This window comes from Thermobia domestica, chromosome 18, assembly GCF_964235325.1.
Source record: "Thermobia domestica chromosome 18, izTheDome1.hap1.1, whole genome shotgun sequence".
Classification (NCBI taxonomy): domain Eukaryota; kingdom Metazoa; phylum Arthropoda; class Insecta; order Zygentoma; family Lepismatidae; genus Thermobia; species Thermobia domestica.
Window position 1 is genome coordinate 1,627,231 of NC_137471.1, and position 27,948 is coordinate 1,655,178.

At 36.8% G+C, this 27,948-nt stretch overlaps 2 protein-coding genes across 7 annotated transcripts in view; one reads left to right on the forward strand and one right to left on the reverse strand.

Annotated features, from left to right (window-relative positions):
* LOC145676072 (23 kDa integral membrane protein-like) overlaps positions 1–15,892 on the forward strand; it is a 55,202-nt gene extending 39,310 nt beyond the window's left edge. Inside the window, exon 5 of the mRNA XM_081746937.1 lies at positions 15,679–15,892. Coding sequence (XP_081603063.1) covers positions 15,679–15,756 — 78 coding nt within the window. The 3' untranslated portion in view covers positions 15,757–15,892. The remainder of the gene's footprint in view (positions 1–15,678) is intronic.
* Positions 15,893–16,749: 857 nt separating this feature from the next.
* Positions 16,750–27,948, reverse strand: part of LOC145676074 (uncharacterized) — a 55,473-nt gene continuing 44,274 nt past the window's right edge. For all 6 annotated transcript variants that reach the window (XM_081746944.1, XM_081746940.1, XM_081746942.1 and 3 more), the window contains one exon: positions 16,750–17,389. In XM_081746944.1, the coding sequence (XP_081603070.1) occupies positions 17,282–17,389 (108 nt within the window). In that variant the 3' untranslated portion in view covers positions 16,750–17,281. The remainder of the gene's footprint in view (positions 17,390–27,948) is intronic.

Genomic DNA, 27,948 nt, shown 5'->3' on the forward strand with positions numbered 1-27,948 from the left:
AAAAATGAGATATAGTTGGAACATCACATAATTTTTTAACATCCTAACATTATAAAGTTTAACTTCGAAACTGAAATGGGCCTCTTTCTGTTCTGGGCCTCTCAATGTTGCGGGCCCTGCAGGCCCTTTAGTTGCGCCACAGCATTCTCTCTACTCAGAAGGATAGGGATACATAGAAAAGTAAAAATTAATTCTGTCCATTTTTCAAACATCATACACTTCAGGAAAAAAAAATCATATAATAACGATATGTAATAAAATATTGGTATTGTTTGTTTTCTGTATACAAAGAACCATTTAGGTTTTTTATCTCATATTCTGGTAATAATCGAAAAAAAAGGAGCTTCATTTGATAAACGGACGAAAGAAAATTTGTCAACGCGATGCGAATGACGTTCTCTGCAACCTAATTCACGTTTTTCGTACAAAAACTCTATTCCTACCTGCAAAAAGAAAAGATTTCTGTTACCCGTCAATGGTTGAGATTTTGCCCTGCGGCTGAACAACACGGCTTGTAAAAATAGACTCTGACTGACTGCAGGTGCACGAAGGAAAAAAACTGTTGGATTCCTCTCCCCGACCACTTCAATTGTGAATATCCTGGACACATTCAAACTGAGCGGTACGATCTTTCAGTTCTTCCCAGTAGAGGTGCCAGCAGTGATTGCCAAATTAAAAAGTGAGCATCTGGTGGCGAAAAGGCGAAGTGCTCGGACAAGGGGGTGGGCACAGTAACCTTAATGTGCATTTTTTTGCATATGAGCAAGTTGTGACTCACTAGATAGAACATAGAAAGTCAAAACTGTTCTCTGTAAATTTTACGTGACTCATGAATGTGGAAAGAGGGGGTCCGTTTAACATTTTTGCGGAGAGGCCCATTCGTCCTTACTTACGCTACTGAGAGAATGTAAGGTAAAATAATAACACCAATATATATATATATATATATATATATATATATATATATATATATATATATATATATATATATATATATATATATATTAGATAGATAGATAGATAGATAGATAGATAATCCTGGCGCAACAGTCCCTTGTGATCTGAGCCTGCAGCGGGCTTATGTTAGTAGTAAGCACAACCCCACCCAACGTCGCCGACTGTCTAGATTGAAGTCCGCTATCTTTTAGTTTCCCAACTTTTCTCTCGATATTTGGTCAACACAGAAATGTTTGAGTGCCACACCGGGAATTAATCCCTATCACTTTCGCTAATCATTTGGTAAAATTCAGGTTAGGGTGGTACTAAATTAATTTTGGAATATGCCATTTCTCATAAAGTAAAGTTCAAAAGTATTGTGACATAATTAAAAAGCTCATTATCAACCACGTATTCTTGCCTCTAATATCTCTAAAAGTTTTCGAGTTATGTGTCAAAAATGGTTGAAACACTTGAAGTTAGTTTAGTAACTTGAAGAAGATAGTGGACTTATACATACATGATTAGAATTGCTCCAATTTTTATTTTTATTCTTCTTTCTCGTAAAGAAATACAAAATCATAATTTCAACCATTTTGGTACATTTTTCATAATTTGAAGTGCGAACAGCCGGTTTCTTTCCTTACGTTTTGAACTTGGGACTTATATTCTCCTTGTCACTTATCGTGAAAGTCATATAATAACATGGGTCACAAAGCTAGAATATCTTATGCGACAGAGGTAATGACAATTTTTGTCATTTCATCTCTCAAGATCTGTTAAATTTGACATTTATTGAATGATATCGGTTTTATAATACGAATAAATTTTTCGCAATAAGGTGCGTATAGTGGTCGTAAGAAATGGCAAAAGCTACCACTGACCTTTATAGTTTGACTCATGCTTTTTCGATCATGGTATTCCTCTTAAATTTTGCAAAGGACAGTATCATTTTAATTATCTTAACCTAATTTCCTAAAGCATCTCATTCGTACGCAAAAGAAAGATTTCTATTTTTTATGTATAGGAATTCAGGGGTTGCAAATTTATTCAAAATTCCTTTACAATTAAAGCCGCCTAAACAGATATTCCTTCGAGATTTCTGTATTTTGAAAACAATTCACGATTTCAGTTCTTTGTATTTACTTGTTTCCATGTTTATTTATATCAATACTGTATGATCAGTTCCCAGAATTATTTTAGTTCCCCGGTAAATCCATTTATAACAAGCTCCAAATACTGCTACAATTTTAATGTGGTTTCAGGAGAATCTGTATATCTCATCCTTTTGTTACTCTCTATATATTCATCCACTACGTAAACAAACATCAGTGAAAGAAAGAGGCTGAGAGCTAACATGTGCTCCGTGAGGAACGTTGTCATACCTTTTACTGATATATCTAGAGAGTCTAGTGTTGCCACGAGACGAAACGAGACAAGACGAGACTTCTGGCTGTGTCGTCTCGTCTAGAAAAGATGTGTCCGTCTCGTCTCGTATCGAATGGTTCTGTCTCGTCTCGTGGCAACACCAGAAAGGCTGAGGCCCACAAAAGAGCTGTTAAACCAAGTGGTTAAAATTATAACTTTTAACCTAGTTTGGTTAACAGAGCACAACACAAAACACGACTGCAATCCTCCAGCAACGACTGCTTAGTTTCGACTGAACCCGTAATTACTTCGATAGGAACATTTGTCAATACCGTCAGTACAGACGAAAGGCAAGATTTCCCCATTTATTCTGATATCCTTTTTTCAGAACCCCTGGCGCCACTTCAACAAATAAGGAGGCCTATGTAACTTTCCCATTTAAAAAATGGCTTATCTTCGAATAACAGCATAAAAGGATAAAAGATCTTCGAAACTCAGTGTCGAGAAAGGCTGACACGTTTCTGTCTTGGTTCGGAACGAGAAAGACCATGAAACAATAGTTAGTTACTGATAAAATTGCCACTTCTACGCATACTTGTACTTCTATTAAAGGATTTTTATACGTAGACTAGCAGCGTTCACCCCGCTTCGCTGCGGTCACTCCGGAACGCAATAAACTTTGTTACTTAGATAATTTTTACTTTTTCGCTTTCAAGTGATATGATAAAAACCATAGAAGATTGCAGTAAATCTTAACATTATATCGCCTGTCATTTATGTTAACCCGCCCCGCTTCGCTGCGGTCATCCCGGTGCTGGCATATTGTAAAAGTGTCTGTAAAAATAAGCAAATCAATTAAAAAATTTTAAACAGAAGATTCAAGCTATTTTCCGCTGTATATCGCCTGTCATTTATGTTAACCCGCCGAGTGACACGGTCATGCGGGTTGCATATAAATACGTTTATTTTTACCTATGATGAACTAATAACAAAGGATTTGTACGTTATGGACACTTGAATGGTCAATTATCTCAAGACACTGGTAATTAAAAATTAAAGTGATATGATAAAAACCATCTAGGGTCCAAATCCTAATAACCCCCCAAAAATGAAAGAAATTGGTTCAGCCGTATTAGCGTGATGAGCGGACAAAGGATTTTGTACGTTCTCTTTTATATATATAGATAGATATCTCCACCAGCCCCCGGAATAAAATCTTCTGAAACACTGATCTCAATGAACGCTTTACATTGTATTTGAATCTGGAGCACTATCACAAAATAATTAAACTTGAATCGATTGAAAAATGGAAGTGAAAGCTGTTTGTAAGAATCATTTTTAAAAAGTGCTTTAGGTATTCCCTGTTCTTTGTAGGGTTTGAAACGTTGAATCATTTGGATCATTTGAAATAATAAAAGATGGTATACATTTCGAAGGCAAATAATTTATTCCGAGTTAATAAATTTTTAAGCAAATTCAGAAACTGTGTTTGTATTTTTCGAGACACGAGACAAGACGTTTTACGAAACGTTCGTATTGTATCGTGTCTCGCTTCAAAGAGTCCTGTCTCGTCTCGTTGCAACACTAAGAGAGTCTTACGCATTATCTTTCCAAGAAAATGAGGTAGAAACTTAAAAAGCACATTCAGTCAATTGTTATCATAGAATATACTATGGGCATAGCCGCTGATGTGTAGAAGGTGACACAGGCGGAATTTGTTTTTGGCGAGTTGGAGCCGTGGGGCTCTATTATTTGGATTGGAAACATTGGTTCAAAAATATTTTACATTTAGCATACATACATATACACATATCATACGCACACACACACACATACGTACATGTGTGTTACATATACTTTAATTAATGTGTGGATCTAAGGACAAGGTCCGGTTCGCCCACCCAAAAACCGCCTCTGGGAGGTGGATTGGAAGCGCACCCCTGAAACATAGAATTATGATAATCGTAATCTTCTGAGATAGACTACCCCCCGAGGAATAAGTAAATAAATAAAAATAGTTTATTAATGTTTATCTTCCGTATACGATTAATTGAAAAATTTTAGTGTCTCAAGAATGAGAGCCATATACAGGTGATCCTGCGTTCCTGGCGGAACTTCCCTAGTTGCGTACAAAATTTCATACTATAAACTCTTTTCGGCTCTCTCCCTCACGGTAGTTTTTTTTTTTTTTTTTTTTTATCTATTATCTACTCCCTTGGAGTAACTGTTGCTCTGTATTTTCACGGGCTTGCAACCGTCAGAATGAATATCTTGGCTGCCTTCCCAGCTACCCAATCAGCATGCAATAGATACATGCAATAACAATCAAATCCCACACAAACTACTCTACCCATCAAATATTTTAACATGGAAAGTTCTTTTACGCAACGTATTTCGTTTGTTTAAAATGGAATAGACCTAAATACATCTTTTTTTTTTTAATGTTCTTCTGGAGATTCGATAGCGAGACCGCTCACATCAAAAAATGAGAGAATTAGTGCTCTGACAATCTGGTAGAAATACAACATGCCATATGTACATTATTGTGATTACATTGCTATTTATTCAATGATTATTTTGCTTAGAGTTTTCTTACTCTCCAGGGTACTCTTCAAGGATATACAATTACTCTTCACTTATGTCGCGAAAAAATACTCAGCTTGCAAATTTATTTCGAGAACTTCTCATTCCCTAATACATGTTTATACTCTCAATTTGTGCGTACAACCGACAAACTTACACAGAATCTCAACAGAGTTCAAATGTGAGGTGTCTGCTGTGAAACAAAGGTCAGTTATATGGGAGGGGATTTTAGAGTGCAGCTCTAGGAACACTGTGGGCTTTTAGAGTGTAATTCTAGGAACGCTGTAGGGGACCATCCCGCTCCACCTGAGACAAAAAAAAAAAAAAAAAAAGAATGAAAAGAAATCTGGCGGCACACAACTAATTCACACTGGTTACAAAGCAGGCACAACAAAGTTCTGAATGAAATATGTTTATTTTTTTGCACTATTCCATTTTCCGAACAATAACATTTACCGATGACTTGTTAGCCCCTCCACCACAGCCACCATGAAAACAAATTCAATCGGAATTTGGCCAGATCGTTTGATCACGAATAATTATCGTTTGATCCCAAGCATAATGACGTATTACACACAATTTGGCTAGGGCTTGTTAGCCCTTGATAATCGGCATGTACCATTCCATAGACATTTCAATCGTAAATAGGTAAGCAAAGTTTCGTTAGTTTCTGGTAGAAAGTATGACAGATAAAGTTGATTGTTTATTTAACAATGGTGGCCTCTAACAATGAAACTAACAACAACAACTGAAATCGACAAGTACCATTTCATAGATAACTCAGTGGTAATCCGATGGGTATGCCAAGTTTGGTCAGTTGGTGGTAGAAAGTGTGGCAGATAAAGTTGATTGTATATTTAACAATGGTGGCCTTCAACAATGAAACTAACAACACTATGTGGAATCCACACGTACCATTCCCTAGATATCTCAATCTTAAATGGGTGTGCAAAGTTTCTTCACTTTCTGGTAGAAAGTACGGCAGATAAAGTTGATTGTTTACTTAACAACGGTGGCCTTTAACAATGAAACTAACAACAATGTGTGAAATCGGCACGAACCATTCCAGTGATATCTCAATCGTAAATGAGTGTGCCAAGTTTGGTTAGTTTGTGGCAGAAAATATGACAGATAAAGTTGACTGTATATTTAATAATGGAGAAATCCAACGATTGTGTATTTAACAATGGTGGTCTTCAACAATGAAACTAACAACAATATGTGGAATCCACACGTACCATTGCCTAGATATTTCAATCTTAAATGGGTGTGCCAAGTTTGGCCAGTTTGTGGTAGAAAGTATGGCAGATAAAGTTGATTGTTCATTTAACAATGGTGGCCTCTAACAATGAAAGTAACAACAATAAGTGAAATCAACACGCACCATTCCATAGATATCTCAATCGTAAATGAGTGTGCCAAGTTTGGTTAGTTTGTGGTAGAAAATATTACAGATAAAGTTGACTGTATATTTAATAATGGAGAAATCCAACCATTGTTTATATAACAATGGTGGCCTTCAATAATGAAACTAACAACAATATGTGAAATCGACACATAGCATTCCCTAGATATTTCAACTTTAAATGGGTGTGCAAAGTTTGGTCAATTTGTGGTAGAACGTATGGCCGTTAAAGTTGATTGTTTATTTAACAATGGTAGCCTCTAACAATGAAACTATCAGCAATATGTGAAATCGACCCATATCGTTCCATAGGTATCTTAATCTTAAATGAGTCTGCAAATTTTGTTTAGGTTGTTGTAGAAAGTGTGGCAGAAAAACTTGATTGTTTCTTTAACAATGGTGGCCTTCAACAATGAAACTAACAACAATATGTGAAATCGACTCATACCATTCCTTAGATATTTCAATCTTAAATGGGTGTGCAAAGTTTGGTCAGTTTCTGTTAAAAAGTGTGGCACATAAAGTTGATTTTTTATTTAACAATGCTGGCCTCTAACAACGAAACTAACAAAAATAAGTGAAATCGACACGTACCGTTTCATAGATATCTCAATGGTAAATGAGTGCGCCAAATTTGATTAGTTTTTGGTAGAAAGAGTGTAAGATAAAGTTGATTGTTTACGTAACAATTTTAGAAATCCAAAGATTGTTTATTTAACAATGGTGGCCTTCAACAATGAAAGAACAACAATATGTGAAATCGACACATACCATTCCATAGATATCTCAATCGTTCATAAGTGTGAAAAGTTTGCTTAGTTTGTGGTAGAAATTATGACAGATAAAGTTAATCGTTTATTTAACAATAGAGAAATCCAACGAATGTTTATTTAACAATGGTGATCTTCAACAATGAAACTAACAACAATATGAGAAAACGACACATATCTTTCCCTAGATATTTTAATCTTAAATGTGTGTGCAAGGTTTGGCCAGTTTCTGGTAGGAAGTATGGCAGATAAAGTTGATTGTTCATTTAACAATGGCAGCCTCTAACAATGAAAGTAACAACAATAGGTGAAATCGACACGTACCATTCCATTGGTATCTCAATCGTAAATGAGTGTGCCAAGCTTGGTTAGTTTGTGATAGAAAGTATGGCAGATAAAGTTGATTGTTTATCTAACAATGGAGAAATCCAACGATTGTTTATTTAACAATGGCGGCCTCGAACAATGAAACTAACAACAATATGTGAAATCGACTGGTACCATTCAGTAGATATCTCTGTGCTAATCCGATGGGTGTGCCAAGTTTGGTCAGTTTGTGGTAGAAAGTGTGGCAGATAAAGTTGATTGTTTATTTAACAATGGTGGCCTCTAACAATGAAACTAACAACAATATGTGGGATCCATACGTACCATTCCCTAGATATCTCAATTTTAAATGGGTGTGCAAAGTTTGGTCAGTTTCTGGTAGAAAGTACGGCAGATAAAGTTGATTGTTTACTTAACAATGGTGGCCTCTAACAATGAAACTAATAACAATATCTGAAATCGACACGTACCATTCCCTAGATTTTGTAACGTCCATTAACCAGATTATATCCGTTTTTGCTTAATTTTTGAACTGTTTATTTTATATTTGATTGTTTTAATTTTATTAGTTGTATATGTTAACATTGGTGACGGTGTCGCCATCTATCGTTTTAGACACAAACTGTTTGGACGTTCTGAATAACCTTAAGAGTTAAATCAAAAGAAGAAAATAGAAAAGTTTAGTTAGAAGAATCAAACAATAAGAGTTAATTAAGGGAAATAAATACAGAAGAATGTAACTAGAAGGCCCAAAAGTAAATGTTGAATTAAGGGAAGAAAAGAAAGGATATTATAATTGAATAAAAAACACACACTAAGAGCTAAATTAGGGAAAGGAAAAGAAAATAATGCAATTATAAGGCACCCAGTAAAGGTTAAATAAGGGAAGAAAAGAAAGAGAATAGAATTGGAAGAATCAAACACTAAGAGCTAAATTAAAGAAAGGAAAAACAAAATAATGTAACTGGAAGAACCACCCAGTAAGGGTTAAATAAAGGAAGGAAAGACGTGAGAATGTAATTGAAAGAACTGAACTGTAAGAGTTAAATTAAAGGAAGAGAAGACAGAATGTAACTGGAAGAGGCACACAGTAAGAGCTAAATTAAGGTTAGCAAAGATAGAAGAATGTAATTGGAAGAACTAAATTGTAAAAGTTAAATAAATGGAAGGAAAGAGAGGAAGAGTTAAAATGGTTGCTTTTTCCCAAACCTTATCAGCCATGTTTGCCTTACACTCGTAAGGCGTTCTAAGTTAAATGAAAAAGAAATGTTCCTAGTTTAGCAGACTGATGCTTGGTCCTTCATCGTACCAACCCTAGTAGCAAGAAAGCTTTCTGCCAGTTGGCGCTTGATTGACTTTTGACTTTCTACGCTTCCTCTTTCAACTAGTGCTTTCACATAATCTGCCTTTCGTTGTACTTGCAAGTGATACTTTAGATGCTTTACAGAGCGTCATAACATCACTGGCCTTTCATTGGCTATTAACTTACCGCGAGCGTAAACCGCTGGCGTCAAGCTTGAATGGAACACTGAATGCAAGGTTGCCCCCATGTAACTTCGTTACTGGAATCCAGCTTGCGGCATGCTTACACGTTTTCCAATCAAGCTGGATGCAAGCTTGGCCAACTTGCAATTCAAGCTTACAACAAGCGGTTTGTAAGTTGTCTCTGCTACTAGGGAACAATACAAGATTGTTGGGGAAAAGATTCGGTGTGTTTTAGGTTTCCTCAAATAACGACGTACATGCTCTCCATGTGCTCTCTTTGCATGCCTTTACGTTCCGTTGGAATAGCCTGCTGAACTGGAATGATGTTTCTTTTTCTATTTAATATAGGGCACTTTATCAGCGTGGAGTCAAAACGGTTAACACGATTGGCACCATTTTATATTGAAAAACTACCTATTTCGTAGAACTTTCCTCTTCTTCAATTTTTTCATATATTTTCTCAAAATGGAGCGGCCTAAGAAGTGATTTTTGATGTGCCCGATTTGTATATGCTTTTAAAGGGGACAAAGGCATTGTGATCCGTACAACTTTCCGACTAATAAAAACTTTCCTAATTTGAAATAAGTTTGAGTAAGGTCACTTATAAGATCTATAAAAAAAACTGAACTGAACTGAACTTTGAAAAAAAATATGATCAACAAAACTGTTTTCGCTTTCTGTGGCAGCTCAACGTAGTAAGATTCTTCTCAAGCATTTTTACGATAATTACCAATTCCTGCCTTGTCTCATTGTTCACTCCCACCCTTGACATCCACAACATGATGTTGTCTGTTGCTTCCCTGATAGCTTGATGCGGTCCGGTACTGGTTGTGCTGGTTTCTTCTGTACTGTTTTTGCTGTTGTTTCATGCTTTTGTTGTTGTTGTTGTTGTTGTTGTATTGGCTCTATCCCCCTTAGGTTGTTCTGGATGGCTGGTCTTCCCGTTGCGCTTGTGCTGGTAAATGATTCTTCTATGCTGCAGCATTTCTGTCTGATGGAGTTTTTTTTTGAGACAATCCTATCTCCTATAGCACAAGTTGCGCAGAAGGTCTTGCTAACAGGTTTATTGCATGGCTTCTCATGTGTTTGTGCACATCTGAAACATACTCTATGCTGAGTGCTATGCTGGCGCCGGCGTCCATATTGGTAACAGCTCCAGCATGATTCCGGCCTTGCCTACACTTTTGACTCTTCCACTAAGTAATATACACTTTTGATGCTTATTCCATGACTTATCAAGAAGTGTACTTGCTCTGGGTTAGTGGAGAAGAGGCTTAGTTCAAGGAATGGTCCTGTACTTGAGTGAATTCTTATGATATTAGTAAACGCTATCTTTTGTTTACGGAGGTCATCCCTGATAGAGCCCAGTTCCTCTTGGGATTGTACCCCTTTAATCACGCAAGTGAACGTTGGATTCTGTCGTTCCCTGTCAGTCCTCTTTCGCATCTATGGTACATCTGGGTCAGATAAGCGCCAGTTCTAGGGTGGTTGGGATCCCTTTCTGGCTTTTTTCAACTTAACTTCAATGAAGTCATCATCCTTATCTTCTACTGCCATTTCCTGGCTCTGAGAAGGGCCAGTATCTCTGTCTTTCTGGGTTGGTCTTTCTTGTGCTTCAGGACTCCGCACCGTTTGGGGGAAATTTTCTGTTGAATTCTGCTAATTTCTCAGCGTAGGCTTGGCTTTCATTGAAGTTCTTCTGCTGGTCCTCTTCGCTTTTGAAGCTTTGGGTTTACTCCTGTGCTCGGTTTCTCTCTCTGTGAGGTTCCTCCCTGTGTGAGTCTAGGTGGCTGACTCTGAACAGGGACACTTTCTTCTTCTTCTTCGGAGCTGTCGACTTCTTCTTGGTTGTCAAACGTCGTACGTGGACCAAATTCTTCATCCTCGAAGATATTTAGAAATATTTCTCGAGCTGCCAGAGTTGGGAAGGTTATCACGTAATCAGGGATTTATTTGTAGCCAGGGATGCCTGGGAATTTCCCCCCTTCTAAGCTTTGACTTCCCTGTCTCTAGGTTTAATTCAGTCTTCCCAGCCTGGGAAGATATATAGCCCCTTTCTTAAGCTATAATCTGTTTTGAAGTAGAATTATTCAACTTCGTGTTTTAGTAGCGATTCTTTATTTTTTTTCAGCATGTTGATTGTCGCGAGCTATGTTGGTCTTGTTTATAGCATTGCTTCCCGAAAAATTGTTCATAGAATTGCTCCCAGTTTCTTCTGCAGAGTGTGAGAGAGGCATTTCCAGCTTGAACTTACAGCATACTGACGCTAGAAACCGTTTATTTGTAAAAACCCTCAAATCTCTTCATTTTATAAACGTTAGTGAATTAGACATTACTTCTTTCAATTCAGAAAACTATGCCTTCAACTAGTTAAAAAGAGGATATCATGCTGCTACTGACAAACCAACTAAAAAAAAGACGGTATCCAATGTAAATCACTCTATTGTTGCTTCACTATTCTAAAGTGAGGTACGCTGTGAAAGCGTAGGCGTAGCCACAGGGTGTGCCGGTGTGCCCAGGCACACCCTAATGGGCTGCTTTATCAAAGAGAATGAAAGACAGATATTTCAATATAAGGAAAAGTTGGGGGGCCCTTTCTTTTTCCAGGGCAAAATTATTAAAAGTACAAATTATTTGAAATAATGAACTTGCTGAATATACCCTCGAATTCTACATCCGTTCCTCAAGCTACTCCAAAGTCCAGATGTAAATCTACTTTCCACTATATCTAGTGTCAGATCGCTTCGCAATACCATGAAATCCATGAGAAATTCGTCTGAGTTAATGGAATTTTACAACGAAGCTGTTAAGATCTGTGATAGTCTGGAGATTTCAATTCTTCCAATGAAGGGCGCAAAATTTTAGTCTTGACAAATCAAGTCGGCTTGCAGTATTTGTTTGAAACAAAGAAGAGATTGCAATTTCTTGTTATTATTCTTTTTTAGACTCAGTTGTTTGTGGTATTGATGAGAAGCTTAGTCAAGAAACTATTGAGGTCCTGAGAGCCGTGAGAAATCTGCTTGACTTGAATGTAAAGGATGAAGATATAACCCTCTTAGCTAGATCATTCAAATTGACAGGACACGAGTTGGCAGCAGAAGTAAGGTTTTTTGAAAGTAAAATTGTCTGTACCTAAAGGAAGTTTTTCTGTTATGCTGCAGGAGTGGTTTCAGTGATTGGAAAAAGAAGATAGAAAGAAGATATTTACTGCATTCTACTCTGTAATACGTGCTTCTATACTTCTTACAAGCTACACGTGTGAGAGAGCTTTCTCCAAACTTACTGAAATTAAAAGTAAATTAAGAGCAACTCAGGAGCAGGATAGATTAGAATCCCTGCTGTTGATGTTTGTTGAACAGGAAAGAGCTTCGTCTATTGATGTAGATGAAGTTACTAATGAATTTAAGAACATTATACATTTTGACAGACGTCTCTTGTTACAGATTATGTGCATTTTAATGTATTTGTTTAAAACATGTATGAACATTAGGCGTGTGTATAATTTCTATGCAATTTGATTTTTTCTACTACATAGCTATATCCAGAAATTTTCAACTTTGTCATTTACTGAATTTATATTCCTTGAAAACATTAGTGGAATTAAAGAGCCAATTGATTGTATTGCAAAGCTACAAAGGTATTAAAAAGGCACAAGATCTAATTTGTTGTCTTTGTGTACACCCAACTATAAAGTTCTAGCTACGCCTATGTGTGAAAGTATTGTTAATTTCTAAAGATAGTGTTAGATAACAGGCCGTAAGTCATGCTTCAGCTTATCTCAAGGTGAAATCGGCAGTCAATCCTTTCATGTGATTTTGTTGTAAAAACTGTAAATATTGTAGGCTACGATGTCTGTTTCAATTTCGAGAGTAAAAGTGAAAGAAAAGATAAAGTATTTTTTTTTCTAGGTAGCATCATTTTGGTAATTGTTTAATACATGCTCATGATTCTTCGGAGGCCAGATTACAGTCTCTGGATTCGTTTTAATACAGGTATATTTTGTTGACCAGGAAGCTTACTTTCAGCAGAACAGTGTTAGGGTCACGCACTCCTGCCAAAACTCATTTATGATATAAGAAATAGCACTTAGTACCGTCTTTCCCCTTTTATTTAAAAAAATCAGGTTCAAGTGTATGTGCACCTATCACTGTTCTGCCCAAAGTAAACTCTTACCTTTTATAGTATTTATTGTTTGGGCGAGGAATTTGTTTTCAAAGACCAGATCAGAACGGACTAAAGGATTATTTGCTATAACAAAATTGTTTTACCCGTAGGAGTGTGGCACTTGTTACGACAACTAGTGCAGATTGCAATGTAACTATAGGGCTTTCTCTGGATGCTGCACAATTGTCCTCAGCAGTAGCACGAAACGTAGCAAGTTAAGTAACGCATATAATCTAATCTACCTAACCAAATCGTATCTAACGCACCTATCCGCAGTATTTATCATAAAATTGTTTTTAAAAAGGCGAATAAAAATATGAACTTGAGGACCGCCCATCAAACTAGTATCTATCATAACTTCAAAGTAGGTAGGTTTAAAAATAAGTCCCAACCCGACTATAAAGTTATTCTGTTATACGGAACACAATCTTGCATAAACATTCCCCCCTTCTACAAAATCCACAAATAAATCACTGCACGTAATGTCTTTTTCTGAGATGTATTACTTCCATCCGTGATGCATCCATCCTCTTATTTTTGTGCCTCATGATGTCCTCATCCGTCCTAAATCTAGAGCCGATGTCGTACATTCCTACAGGTAATGGCTGCGGTTCACTCTGAATGGTTTCTAGGTCAGCTGCGAGGGATTGATCTGGTACTCGATGCTGCTGTTTTTGGATTATAAATCTCTTCTCCATGATAGGATTCTTCTGCTCCTTCTTCTTACATGGTTTCTTCTGTTTCGGAACCTTAAACTGGATTCACTATTGTCTGTGGGTTTGGCTCTGATGTATTCTGCATCGAGATGTTCCGTTTTATAGCCATTCTTCGGACGCGGAGCCTACGGAGTGGTTGAAGGAGTCCTCTTCGTATCTCTTCGTGCTCTGTAGGTGGTAATGGTATCCATCGTCTGCTTACTGGTGTTTGTGCTAAAGCACGTGGTTTTCCTTTACTAATAACTAACTAACTCTATGGCCTATGGAACCCGGAGGTTCAGTGCCGCGTTCACAAAAGCCCTCCACTGACTTCTATCCTTAGCTAATTCGATCCAGTTTCTACTTTGTATTCCTATCTCTGCGAGATCCATCTTAATATTATCCTCCCATCTGCGCCTAGGTCTTCCTAATGGTCGTTTTCCTATGGGTCTACCAGTCAAGACTTTGAAAGCGTTTCTACTTTCTTCCATTCTAGCTACATGACCTGCCCACCTAAGCCTCCTAGACTTGACGACTCTAACAATGTTGGGTAAACCGTATAAATTATGTAGTTCCTCGTTATGAAGTTTCCGCCATTCCCCATTTCCGTTCCTCTTGGGTCCAAATATTCGTCTCAGGATCCTGTTCTCAAATTTTCTTTACTAATATGACAGGATATTGCAGTATGTCTTTGTGGCCAACAAAGAGTAATTTAAAACGGATGAGACGTTGGAGGGAGGCTGTGAGAAAGAAGAGACCCGAAGCTTGGAAAGCATCCTGACAGTGCTCCTAAGCATTCGGCGCTGCATTTAGGGAGATTTTTTGGCGAGCAATGATATGCCTGTTGTACCTCAACCACACTAATCGCCTGATTTGGCGCATGCAGACTTCTTTCCATTAAACAGGTTGCAACCCACCCTGAAAGGTCACAGTTTCCGATCTATAGCAGGGATAACATAAAAATTTCCCTACAAGTCCTTCAGGGTATTCCAAAAAGTACAATCCAATTGCTATTCAAGGCGCTGGAAGACGCCCTAGGAAAGATGTATTTATTAGTAATGAAGGAAACTATTTTGAAGGAAACAAATTTCAATAGCTTCCGCAAACAGTAAGTACGATTATATTTAGAAAGTTCGGTTTCTTTATGGACAGACCCCGAACATATTAGGGGATGAACAAAGTCCGAGATCTTCAATTTCATCACCCATTCCTTACAATGACCCTATTTTATTGTATACATATATTGTAATATCTTATGTGATGTTGTAAACAAACAATTCCACGCATCATTGTTTATAAACACCACCACGTGGTTCGGCAAAAGGATCTCCCACCAGATGGATCTACAGTCACATGCAGACGACGGCTTCTGGTCCCTCCCACGGAGCAGAAGACGACATCGGAACAGCAGCGCCATCACTTAAAGGACCCTATAAATTGGATCGACGAAGATAACTCGATACCAGTTTTCTGGTGACCCTCCTCTAGTCTGCTATCGGACTTTTGGAGTAACCTAACCCCAGGGCCTCTAGTCTGCTACGGGGCTCTGTCTGGGAATCCTAACTTCAGCCGCTTAGCCAGCTACGGGGCTCTGTAGGCTACTTAACCCGCCTCTGCTTGCTACGGAGCATTGGTTCCTTAATTCCACTCCGCTTAGCCTGCTACGGGGCTTTGTTGGAGATCCTGTCTGGAACCTTACGGTCAAAGACTACCTATTTCTAACCTTTGATATTAGAGAGATTATTTTGTATAGTATTTTGTGAAAATACTTTTTATAATGGAAACTTTTATAATAAAACTGGTAGTGGGGGTCGATTCCGGACGCTCTTTTTATTAAATGCTCTACCTACAACCTATATGAGACAAAGTTTTACAATATAAAACAAAACTTATATTCCCTAATATTAATATAGTTATTAATAATGTTTATTTATTCTTTTTTTAGATCATTGGAGTAACGTTTGCATGCTGCTTAGCAAATTCCATTAAGAATGAAGCTAGGAGAGGAATGTATAAGGCATAGCATATTCTCTAACGTAAACCAAACTTTATTAAAATGTGTATTTGTAGTACAAAGTAATCCATATATTACATTAAATATTAGACTATCATTGTTCACTAATTTCGATCTTTGTAATGTGTAACGTATTTTGATAATAAATTTTTACAAAACTCATTTTCTATCATTCTCACTCCAACACTGGATGAAGGTCTGTCCTACTTTTCTCCAAACCTGTTTTGACCGATTCGTTTTTTTTATGTTACCCAGCATTACTTCTTGATTACGTTGTATTAGCTTGTATAAGGATATTGTTAAATAAATAAATAAGTAAATAAAATAAATAAATAAATAAATAAATAAAACAAATAAATAAACAAAACTTTTTTCCTACAAACTAATGATCGAGATCTTGGAAGAAATGGTATCTGCCGACAGAGACGTCACTAGAATTCGCTATAGGAGGAAAGGATTTATACTGTAACTTATCTACACCGCTCTTTGAGCAATTTATGGAAGTGACTGTATTTTCGTGAAACATGAAAACTTCATGTCTGTTTACCATTGCAGATGGTGCCTTTCATGGGGTTTATTATTATAATGATCTGCAGAGACAGTTTTGCCTCAGTGGAGAAAAGCATTATGAATCACTTTCACCATAGACTACCATACCAGTAACGTTATCTGCATTTAGAATGGTCGTTTAGAAAAGCGTCGTGGAGGTTGAACACGATACATGCAATGTCCTAACCGTTTACGATTGTTTCATTTATCATCAGAGATAAGAATCTAATTCACTAAAGTTTCTAAGTTATTTATTGCATCCAGTAAAAGACTGCCAATCTCCAGCACAGATGGCAAAAGTTGTAGAGCGGTTCCAACTCATATACACGAATGAATGATTCCAACTGTTTTACCTTTACTGATTGCTCGGAGTCCCTGTACGACAGTGGCATGGTGTATGTCTAACTTATCTGCAATTGGAAACACTTTTCCAAAAGTCTGCTTTCACAATGTCCTTAACGAGTTTCACAAAAACCAATGGAATATGGTGCTTACCACTGCTCTCCCAAAAACAGTGTTTATCTTTCTTACGATTAGACATGCAGAATTTCCCAGTTTAAAATTGTAAACGAAAATGACTAGGAATTGTGTGTTTTGTAAGATACACTTTCACACACAACCCTATTCAATGCCACACTGCCTCCTGACTGACAAGATACCCAGGCCCGTTTTGTCAAATATATGTATGAAGTTTATGGCATCGTATCTGTGTCCTTGGTCCATAATATTGGTAGCATTACAGAGAGTAGGTAAAATCGACGATATTTTAATAGAATCAATCCAATACCTCTTTCAACAAATTTTGTCACATTTGCATCTAAAATTGGGCTCAGATCTGTAATCAACATTTTCCGCTTATTCAAGTAGATTTATATTGACTATTTTAGGCCTTAACGCTAAGAAAAAAAAATAAAACTATAATTATAATAAATATAACTACATAACTATAATAAAAAACTATATCTGATCAATATTCGAAATCTTTTTATTCGAAATGCTCCTTTAATTCGATGCTTTGGTCTACTCCGTGCTTCTTGCTGCCTTTTTTACCAGTCCATAATGATACTGCGCCTACACCCAATATCACTGAAACCTGGAGGAAAAAAGTACATTTTAAGAACAAATAATCCCTTATAATTGCTCGTAATAGAAATGCTTAATCTTTAAGATGATTGTGATGATGATGAAAATCATAGCAAACTGGACGATGGAAATCATAGGAGACAGGCATTGCAAAAGATGGGAAGCATTCGTTGACTCCTAGAATTTGAGTGTGATGATGTGGCAAGACAAAGACATTGCAGGATGGGAAGTATTAATTAATTCACTACTATAATTGAGATAATACAAAGCTCAACATCATGGCATGGGAGCACTCATCTCAAATTGTAGCCGGGTTCAAACATATTATCTTGTGTACAGTGCTTAAAGTGACTTCAGAAAATAGCTGGAACGCTTACCGTACTAATTTACCGCCACAAGCTCTGAAGTCCATTTAACGATTGTATGCAGAATTTACACCCTCAAGATGCCTCTAGAAGGGGAAATCATCTGGTCGCTTTACACTGAGAAGGGGATGGGTGCGTGCGAACGAGTTTTGCACGAGATTCACAAAAATCGACAAATAATAGAGCAAGCAAAGAGTTGAACATTCCACAACGTACCGTTTGGAAGATCTTACAAGAAACGGTTGAAGTTGCAGCATTGTCGTTGGCAACTGCTGCAAGCGCTGACACCTTACGACAAAGACAGACATTTTGAATTTTCGACATGGCTGCAACAGCTTATGGAAGAAGATAGGTTTTTCATGACAAACTCATGTTTGGTGATAAATAGGGATGCGCACAAGACGAGTAGAGACAGGATTTTCCTGACAAAAATCGAGTCAAGACACGGCTCTTCCAATAGAGAAATATACAATTTTTGAGGGGGACGCGGTGGCTCAGTGGTAGAGCGTTCACCTCTGGTGTTAGGGGTCTCGGCTTCAAACCCTGCTCCCGCCAAGTGAACTTTGTGGTGGACAAACACCGTGTGCGTGGGTTTTCTTGGGGTTCTCCCGTTTCCTCCCATTTTCTTCATTCCACCATTTCATTCATCTCTCATCATCACCGTCTCCTTTAGCCTAACCGGCATAACCGTTGGACGTAAAGCTCAAAAATTTCATTTCATTTTTCATGTACAATTTTCGAGTCGAGACATCACTTTTACAGCACATTTTCGAGACGAGATAGCCACAAATCTTGTCTCGTGCTCATCCCTAGTGATAAAGCAAGTTTTTTTTTTTTTTATAAATGTCACTAAGAAACTTTTTTTTTTTTTTTTAAGTTTTTCAATACGTTTGCAAAGTTTTGTGACAGTATATCCACTAATAAAACTGCGATTTAATTTATGCAATTGGGTCAATCATTTGTAATATTATTTGTGGTCAGTTAGTTTCAACAAAGCTTATGTTTTGTTTCGAATATACGTACTTCTGAAAAGTTAATACATCTTAATTCTTGCCACAACAGCTCTCAGAGTCCAGAGCATACCAGTTGGTTTTTGCCAGTTATGTGTTTTGGCGATGACGTGAATGCTGGCTTTCTAGACTTGAGTTTGCTACTTCTTTCTTAAAAGTAGCTCGCCAAGTAGTTTATAGCGTTACATCCGTGAGCAAACCCTATAATGCCAACACCATCTGGTAAGTACAAACGGTCACTCGAACTCGTCCGTGGCTAAGCGGTTAGCGTACGCGCCTTTGGCGCGGGAGACCCGGGTTCGATTCCCGGCGGGAGCTCATGTGGTTCGGATTCCACGTTAATCAGTAGGTCCACGTCTCATATAGCCTCGCTGCTGAAAGGGACGCTAAACTGAAATTCAACTCAACTCAACAAGCGGTCACTCATCTTTCCCAACCCCCTTTGCATTTAATATTAGCTTTCTAGACAAGATTTTGCTCCTTATTTCTTTGAAGTGGGTCCCCAATTGTCCTCACAACGCAGGGTGAACATAGCAATACCAACGCCATCTAGTGAGTACAAAGAGTCGCCTATCTTCCCAACCCCCTTTGCTTTTAATATTAGCTTTCTAGACAAGATTTTGCTCCTTATGTCTTTCAAGTGGCTCTCCAATTGTCCTCACAACGCAGGGTGAACATAGCAATACCAACGCCATCTAGTGAGTACAAAGAGTCGCCTATCTTCCCAACCCCCTTTGCTTTTAATATTAGCTTTCTAGACAAGATTTTGCTCCTTATTTCTTTCAAGTGGCTCTCCAATTGTCCTCACAACGCAGGGTGAACATAGCAATACCAACGCCATCTAGTGAGTACAAAGAGTCGCCTATCTTCCCAACCCCCTTTGCTTTTAATATTAGCTTTCTAGACAAGATTTTGCTCCTTATTTCTTTCAAGTGGCTCTCCAATTGTCCTCACAACGCAGGGTGAACATAGCAATACCAACGCCATCTAGTGAGTACAAAGAGTCGCCTATCTTCCCAACCCCCTTTGCTTTTAATATTAGCTTTCTAGACAAGATTTTGCTCCTTATTTCTTTCAAGTGGCTCCCCAATTGTCCTCACAATGCTGGGTGGACACCACAATACCAATGCCATGCGATGAGTAAGAATGCTCCATCATCTTTCCTATGATGAGCCCCGGCATTGCTTCACTTCTGTGGCCTTACAAAAAGCAGTATTGCTGTGGGGCTTGGAAGTTAACAAAAAACTAGAATAGTGGCCAAAAAAAAAAAAAAAAAAATGGCAAAACATGGACTATGATGGAACATACATCTTTGCACTATACAGAAAACGAAATTTCTTGTGTTGAATAATAAACCAGGTAACGTTGAAAACTTAAGAAATAACGATTTTATCGAGCATAGGAAGAAAAGCAAAACAAAAACTTTTACGCATACACACGTATACATAGTATATGTGTGTGACATGGTTTGTAGTAACAGCTGGGCGTGTTCGTTACGTTATTGAAGCATAACAAGGAAAAAGGTAAATATTACCCTTTTGTTAATCTTCTTTTTGAAGGCTCCCATGTCATCCGGAATGGAGTGACGTTGTTATGTGTACAAAGCAAACTTTTGCTATAACTTTCTCGTCGGTCGAATGGGGCTGAATCAATATCTAATGTGGGTGAAGGGAGGAAATGAAAAATGAAGTTCCTATTTACGTTTCACGAAAGAAGGCAGATTTTAATTGACAACACAGCACGGAATACCATGCAAACGGAAATGAATGAAAGGCGGCGGTGCGGATGCTATTGATATCTGCCCTGGCCTAATTATTTTCTTTCTTACCAAAAGAAATAATAAGTAGGAAAATAAAAGATATTATTTTTGAGATTTGGTCAGTAGCCTATCTTGAATTTTTGTAGGGGGCTCGGTGTCTCAGTGGTATCAGGAATATACAATGGACAGTTGCAAATATCATGTTTTCAAAGAAAAACGGAAATTTTCTCCCAGAGTAAGGCAAAAGAACTTTGGCAATTTTCTTGTTATTTTAACCCGAGAACTACCAAGCGGGTCCATTGGACCCGTGATTATACTTTTCAATATTTTTATTCTCTTCATGAAAGTTAATTTGTTGCGCTGTATTTGTTTTTTCATACAACAAAACAATGTGAAAATCTCATAAAATTACCCCATATCCTCTATTCTTAATTAGGGTCCATTGGACCCGTATGGTAGAACATGTGTAAAAATGTATGGTAGTTGCAGGGTTAAATGAACAATTAACACCATGATGTACTGGTCCTTAGTTTTTTTTTAAATCTTATTCTATGAGACCTCTTTTGAAATGTATAATTTCCTGTTACCTGTACACTGTATTTGTGTTAGTTACATAAATAAACGAAAAAAAGTACTAGAGCGTTCACCTCTGGTGCTTGGGGCCCCTGGTTCAATCCCAGCTCGCGCCGTGTGGACTTTGTGGTGGACAAACACCGTGCTCGTGGGTTTTGGGGTTCTCAAGTTTCCTCCCACTCTTCATTCTATCATTTCACTCATTTCTCATAATCACCGTCTCCTTTAGCCTAACCGGCATAACCGTGGGACGTAAAACTCAAAGATTTCATTTAATTTCATTTCATTTGAATTTTTGTAAGAGTGCATGGCACCTACGCATCCAGAAATTTTTGTAAGGAGGAGTTCAAGGTTTGGGGGGCAATACAAGCCACTATGTATATGTAGTATTGAACAAATATAATTCTACACTCGATAACACGATAAGTAATTGTAAAATACTTTCACCCATACTTTCAGAATAATGATAGAACTAGGGATGTTTCTACAAGAGAAAAAGCACGGAAGCAATGTAAGATCAAATTTTCATGCTACGCCAATCTTATAACCTAAACAAGTGTGGTATAGTTTTATTGAACGTGTATAAATGTACACTCATGCCCAAAATGATTGTCGCATGTCTATAAATATGTTGTAGGAATATAATTTGATAACGAATCCGGCCGGTATTTCTTATTGTCACGTACCCGCCAGGAAGGACAAACAAAACTCTTTTTTTTATTTTTTTTAAGTTTTTAAAACAACTTAAAATATAAAAATAACTAAAAACGATGGAAACCAGTATGCAACCAAATAAAACCTGACCCCGCATGTTAACACCCAACCTTTAAATAAATAACTATTAAAGTGTTTTTTAGTAACTAAATAAAAGAAAAAAAACAAAGATAAAATTCCAAATAAAAAGATGGGTGGGAGCAGCGGGGGCATTTTACTTTCATCGCCGTTTTTTGCAGTTAATCTTTTTAACACAAAGTGATTAAAAATTTGCTTTTTTTGGAGTATAAAACTAAAACCTGCAGTGTGTCATTTTTTTTTTATTTATTTATGAGCTGTGGATTTGGGTAGCAAAGTTGGTATTTTGTGAGGGGATAAGATACCTTACTGTAATCCACTATACTATTTGTAATATAATAGCTAATAAACTAGTTACTGTTTAAATTAAAATAATTTTTTTAATAAACAAAATTAACAATTAAACAATTTTTTTAATTGTTTCTCTAGAGCATCGAATTTAATCAATTTTAAAGAATCGAAACATAGCTCCCCGGCGTAAACTTGTATCCAGGAAGGACAAAAAAAAAAAAAATGTGAAATAAAATTGTCACGATGACCACGTTGACTGTTGGTGTGATCCTGGTGGGGGACTGTCACGTACCCGCCAGGAAGGACAAACGAAAATATTTTTCTTTGTTATCTCTAAGTATTAAAAACAATTCAAAATATAAAAATAACTAAAAACGATGGAAACCAGTATGCAACCAAATAAAACCTGACCCCTCATGCTAACACCCAACCTTCAAATAAATAACTATTAAAGTGTTTTTTAGTAACTAAATAAAAGAAAAAAAAACAAAGATAAAATTCCAAATAAGAAGGTGGGTGGGAGCACCGGGGGCATCTCACTTTCATCGCCGTTCTTCGCAGTTAATCTCCTCAACACAAAGTGATTAAAAATCTGGTCTTCCTGGAGTATAAAACTAAAACCTGCAGCGTAAGTCATTCTCTCTCTCCTCTCTCTCTGATTTATGAGATGTGGATTTGGGTAGCAAAGTCGGTATCCCGTGAGGGGATAAGATACCTTACTGTAATTCACTATACTATCTGTAATACAATAGCCAATAAACCAGTTACTGTTCAAATTAAAATAATTCCTTTCAATAAACAAAATTAACAATTAAACAATTTTCCTAATTGTCTTTGTAGAGCATCGAATCCAATAAATTTTAAAGAATCGAAACATTATAATCTTTGTATGTGTACAATCGGCAAAGACATGTATGTGGCAAATTTCATGTCAAAAGAGCAGTAAATAAGAACAATAAAACGAAAATAAAACTTTCTTTGTCCATTTACCAACATTTTGTTTTACTCATTCTAGTTTTCGTATTTATAATTCTTTTCCTATGAAATTTACCACAAAGATACATTTCTCGATTATATACATAATATCAGTATTAAAAGTACCATGCAAAATCATTATCAAATTATATTCTTACAAGAAGACTGTTATAGATATGCGACAATAATTTTGGACATGAGTGTACATTGAGCTATGAAGTTTTGCAGGCATTCGAACCCAATGAACCTCTAGTGCAAGGGACCTCTGGTTTGATTCCAGATTATGTCACTTAGATGGACATCATGTCTAGGTTTTCTCGCAGATTCTCCCGTTTCCTCCCAATCTCTGATTCCACCAATTTTACTATAATCAATTTATTTTCTTTATATACCTGTCGGGGGCACAGTATATCAGTGTGTAGCGACCGCAAATCCGTGATTAATTATTTCCTTATTTTTTGCAAAATTATTTTCGCAATAGAATTAGTATTTTAATTATTCCTTTTTAAATACAAATTCTTGTTGAATATTTTTGTTTTCTGTTAAGTCAGAGCAAAGGATTTATTGCTTTCCTTGCTCCCGTTCGCTTACCTCCCATTACGTTCAACTCTCTGGTCGTTAACGAACCCTTCTGCCAACAATTAGAATATCTATGAAATGAAATGAAATGTTTAAGTTTTACGTCCCACGATTATTCCGGTTAGGCTAAAGGAGACGGTGATGATGAGAGATGAATGAAATGGTGGAATGAAGAAAGTGGGAGGAAAACAAGAAGAACCCCGAGAAAACCCACGCACACGGTGTTTGTCCACCACAAAGTTCACTTGGCGGGAGCAGGGTTTGAACCTGAGACTCCTAGCACCAGAGGTGAACGCTCTACCATTGAGCCACCGCGGCCCCCATTGTGGAATATCTATGTTTCACAACCAAATGCATATTATATGTAATCTTAGTATTAGTGATATTATTATTAATATTATTAGTTTTAGTATCTTGTTCAGAAATAGCCAGTATAATTTGTGTGTTTTAAAAATCTTTCGTTCTTGTTTTTAGAAGCGAGATAAAGAAGTATATTTTTCTTTTTTCAAACTACGTATGTTATGCATGTTTTAAAGTTTGTGTTCTTTAGATAAATTATATGAAGGGTGATCCATGTTAAAAATATGTAAAATCTTCTTGTGTTCAATACCTATAATGGTATTATGTATGATTATTGTATATTTCGATGTACAACGTCTATCCAGAGCTTTTGGGACAACACGCTCAAATACACGGAATTCGACCTTCATCCACAGACACACATGCACACAAACAGAACCCTTCTTCTTTACTCAAGCTTCGTCCAGACACCTTCGGCTGAGCTTACTTGCACCAATCCTGGTATGATGTTTTGTTATCTAAGATATGTTGCAATCATCGTCTTTTCCTCCCACGCAAAGGAATTTTTCTCAGCTTGGCTTTGGCCCCTGTGGCGTGCGCCCACCAATCCACTTTCTTTTCATGTTGTTAACAACCTAATTGGTTCCTCCCCAGGGAACTTTTCGACTATCATGCATGACCAACCTTTGAACTTAGGAACCTAGTGCAACGTCTGCACACATTACATTTGTCCACACGCCACCTGAATTGGTGCCGGATGCAGAACTTTTCGAGCTCTTTAAAAACTCATCTTTGGGCCTCCAAATCACCTTGTCCTCTCACTCTGAGGTCCCTCACGATCATGCTATCTAGACGGAGTACACAATGTCTTAAGTACGACCTAATCCAGAGCTCCGAGTGGTTCCTGGTAAACCTTGCCGTCTCTCTCTCCCTTACTCTGCCCGAGTTCCTGTGAAGTCTCTATACCTTATCCTCTTGGCTAACTTGGCACTGGGTTTCTGAAAGCTTGACGTCAGCCAGGGGTCTGCTCATAATTGCTGATCGGCTTAGGAATCTGACGGTCAAAATCTACCCCCTTCGAACTTGGCAATCTGCTTCTGCAAGCTTGGCTTCAGCCCGGACCTGTGCACCCAGAAACCGCTGGCTAACTTAGGAAGCTAGCGGTCGAAGTTCCGTTGCTCCCCTATTTGATGTGGGTTCGGATGGACTCTAGATAGGTTCATTGCCTAGCTAGCCCGTAACTCACCGGTAGATCAAATAGTCATACCTGTAAACCTGAACCTCTACTAGGACTGATCCGTGCCCTCCCAGTCTAGTGAAGTTTATTTTCCGTTGGTGAGTTTGTCTATAAGAACAAATCGTCACGTAAGTTGTAAACTGTTTTCTAAACACTTTTTGTAACACATCGTCCTGAAATTCATTGACTTGTATTATCAATAGAACTAATAAGCCCCAGGCGTAGGCTCTTTTGCTTTATTGATGGCTATCAAGCCTTTATCGAGAAACAAACAACTGCTTTTCTTAGAAGTTTAGTCTTATCCGAGGCCAGTGTTACCCTATAAAATTAAGATCTTCAGTTCCCGGTGGGGTCACTCGGTCGATAAAGTGTAAAACGCTTTTTTCAGTCCAGCCACCCTGAATGAGGTTTTCCTCATTCACACCAGGCAAATAACGGGGTGGTACTTAACTTATAGGTCCCAGGCCGCTTCCTTCCTTCCCTTTCCCCGGATTGTGTGCTCGCCAAGGGACGTCATCCCTCGAAACGTGACGGGCTAAATGGCCTTAGATGCTGAAAGCCCAGAAATGTAAATCCTAAAATCCTAAGACCCTCAGATTGGTTGTTAACTCAGTTCCTGTACAAGTTTGTAACTTTGCCGTTCGAATTATAGTTGGTAGTTTGTAGAGACTTTGCTGATCAATTCAGAATAATTTTGGTTCGTTACTAAACTGTTTTGTGTGGCTGCCGGTGTACACAAGTGGTAGAGCGGTTACCTTTGGTACGTGGGGTTCCTCTTTCGATCCCGGTCTAACTAGTAAGCTAGTAAGCTTGTGGTAGAAAACATCGTGTCCCTCGGTTTTTCTCAGGGTAATTCCGTTTCCTCCCACATTCTCATTCCATAAATTTTTTCATCATCTTTCACTTGCCTTAATCGTCCGTCTCCTTTAGCCTAAGGGGCATAAGCGTGGGACGTTAAACAAAGATTTCATATCATTTTATTTTTATACACCTGTCTCTCTTAGATTCAAGGCCATAACTATGGAACTTAAAACTACAAATTTCATCCCATTCATACGGGGCAAGATATAACTGTCAACTTTCCAGTGGCGGATCTATCCGAGGTCAGTTTTTTGACTGACAAAAGTAATTGAAGCCATTATTTATATATTTTTGAAACATTATAGTAAACTCAAAATATACCTATCATTGTCTGGGTTCAGGATGACCCAGTTTTTACCTTCTAGATCTGCCCCTGCAACTTTCTATTGGTGCCCGCTACAATTTATCTTTATGAATGTGGGTTTTCTTCTGTCATGTATTAAAAACAGTAAAGAAATAAGTTGAATTTTGAACATGATTTAAAACTAAAATTAAGTCAAGTTAAGCATCCAGTCATCACGATTAGCTCAACAAGCAGCACAACCTTCAACACTGAAGAGGTAATCAGAATTCTGTTCTGAATCTTTTTCATATTAATTGTTCACTGTTCTGAATTTTTTCATATTAATAGTTCACTGTTCTGAATATTTTTCATATTAATTGTTCACTGTTCTGAATATTTTTTCATATTAATTATTCACTGTTCTGAATATTTTTTCATATTAATTATTCACTGTTCTGAATATTTTTTCATATTAATTATTCACTGTTCTGAATATTTTTTCATATTAATTATTCACTGTTCTGAATATTTTTTCATATTAATTATTCACTGTTCTGAATATTTTTTCATATTAATTATTCACTGTTCTGAATATTTTTTCATATTAATTATTCACTGTTCTGAATATTTTTTCATATTAATTATTCACTGTTCTGAATATTTTTTCATATTAATTATTCACTGTTCTGAATATTTTTTCATATTAATTATTCACTGTTCTGAATATTTTTTCATATTAATTGTTCACTGTTCTGAATATTTTTTCATATTAATTGTTCACTGTTCTGAATATTTTTTCATATTAATTGTTCACTGTTCTGAATATTTTTCATATTAATTATTCACTGTTCTGAATATTTTTTCATATTAATTGTTCACTGTTCTGAATATTTTTTCATATTAATTGTTCACTGTTCTGAATCTTTTTTCATATTAATTGTTCACTGTTCTGAATCTTTTTTCATATTAATTGTTCACTGTTCTGAATCTTTTTTCATATTAATTGTTCACAGTTCTGAATCTTTTTTCATATTAATTGTTCACAGTTCTGAATCTTTTTTTCATATTAATTGTTCACAGTTCTGAATCTTTTTTTCATATTAATTATTCACTGTTCTGAATATTTTTTTCATATTAATTATTCACTGTTCTGAATATTTTTTCATATTAATTATTCACTGTTCTGAATATTTTTTCATATTAATTATTCACTGTTCTGAATCTTTTTTCATATTAATTATTCACTGTTCTGAATTTTTTTCATATTAATTATTCACTGTTCTGAATTTTTTTCATATTAATTATTCACTGTTCTGAATCTTTTTTCATATTAATTATTCACTGTTCCGAATTTTTTTCATATTAATTATTCACTGTTCTGAATCTTTTTTCATATTAATTATTCACTGTTCTGAATCTTTTTTCATATTAATTATTCACTGTTCTGAATCTTTTTTCATATTAATTGTTCACTGTTCTGAATCTTTTTTCATATTAATTGTTCACTGTTCTGAATCTTTTTTCATATTAGTTGTTCACTGTTC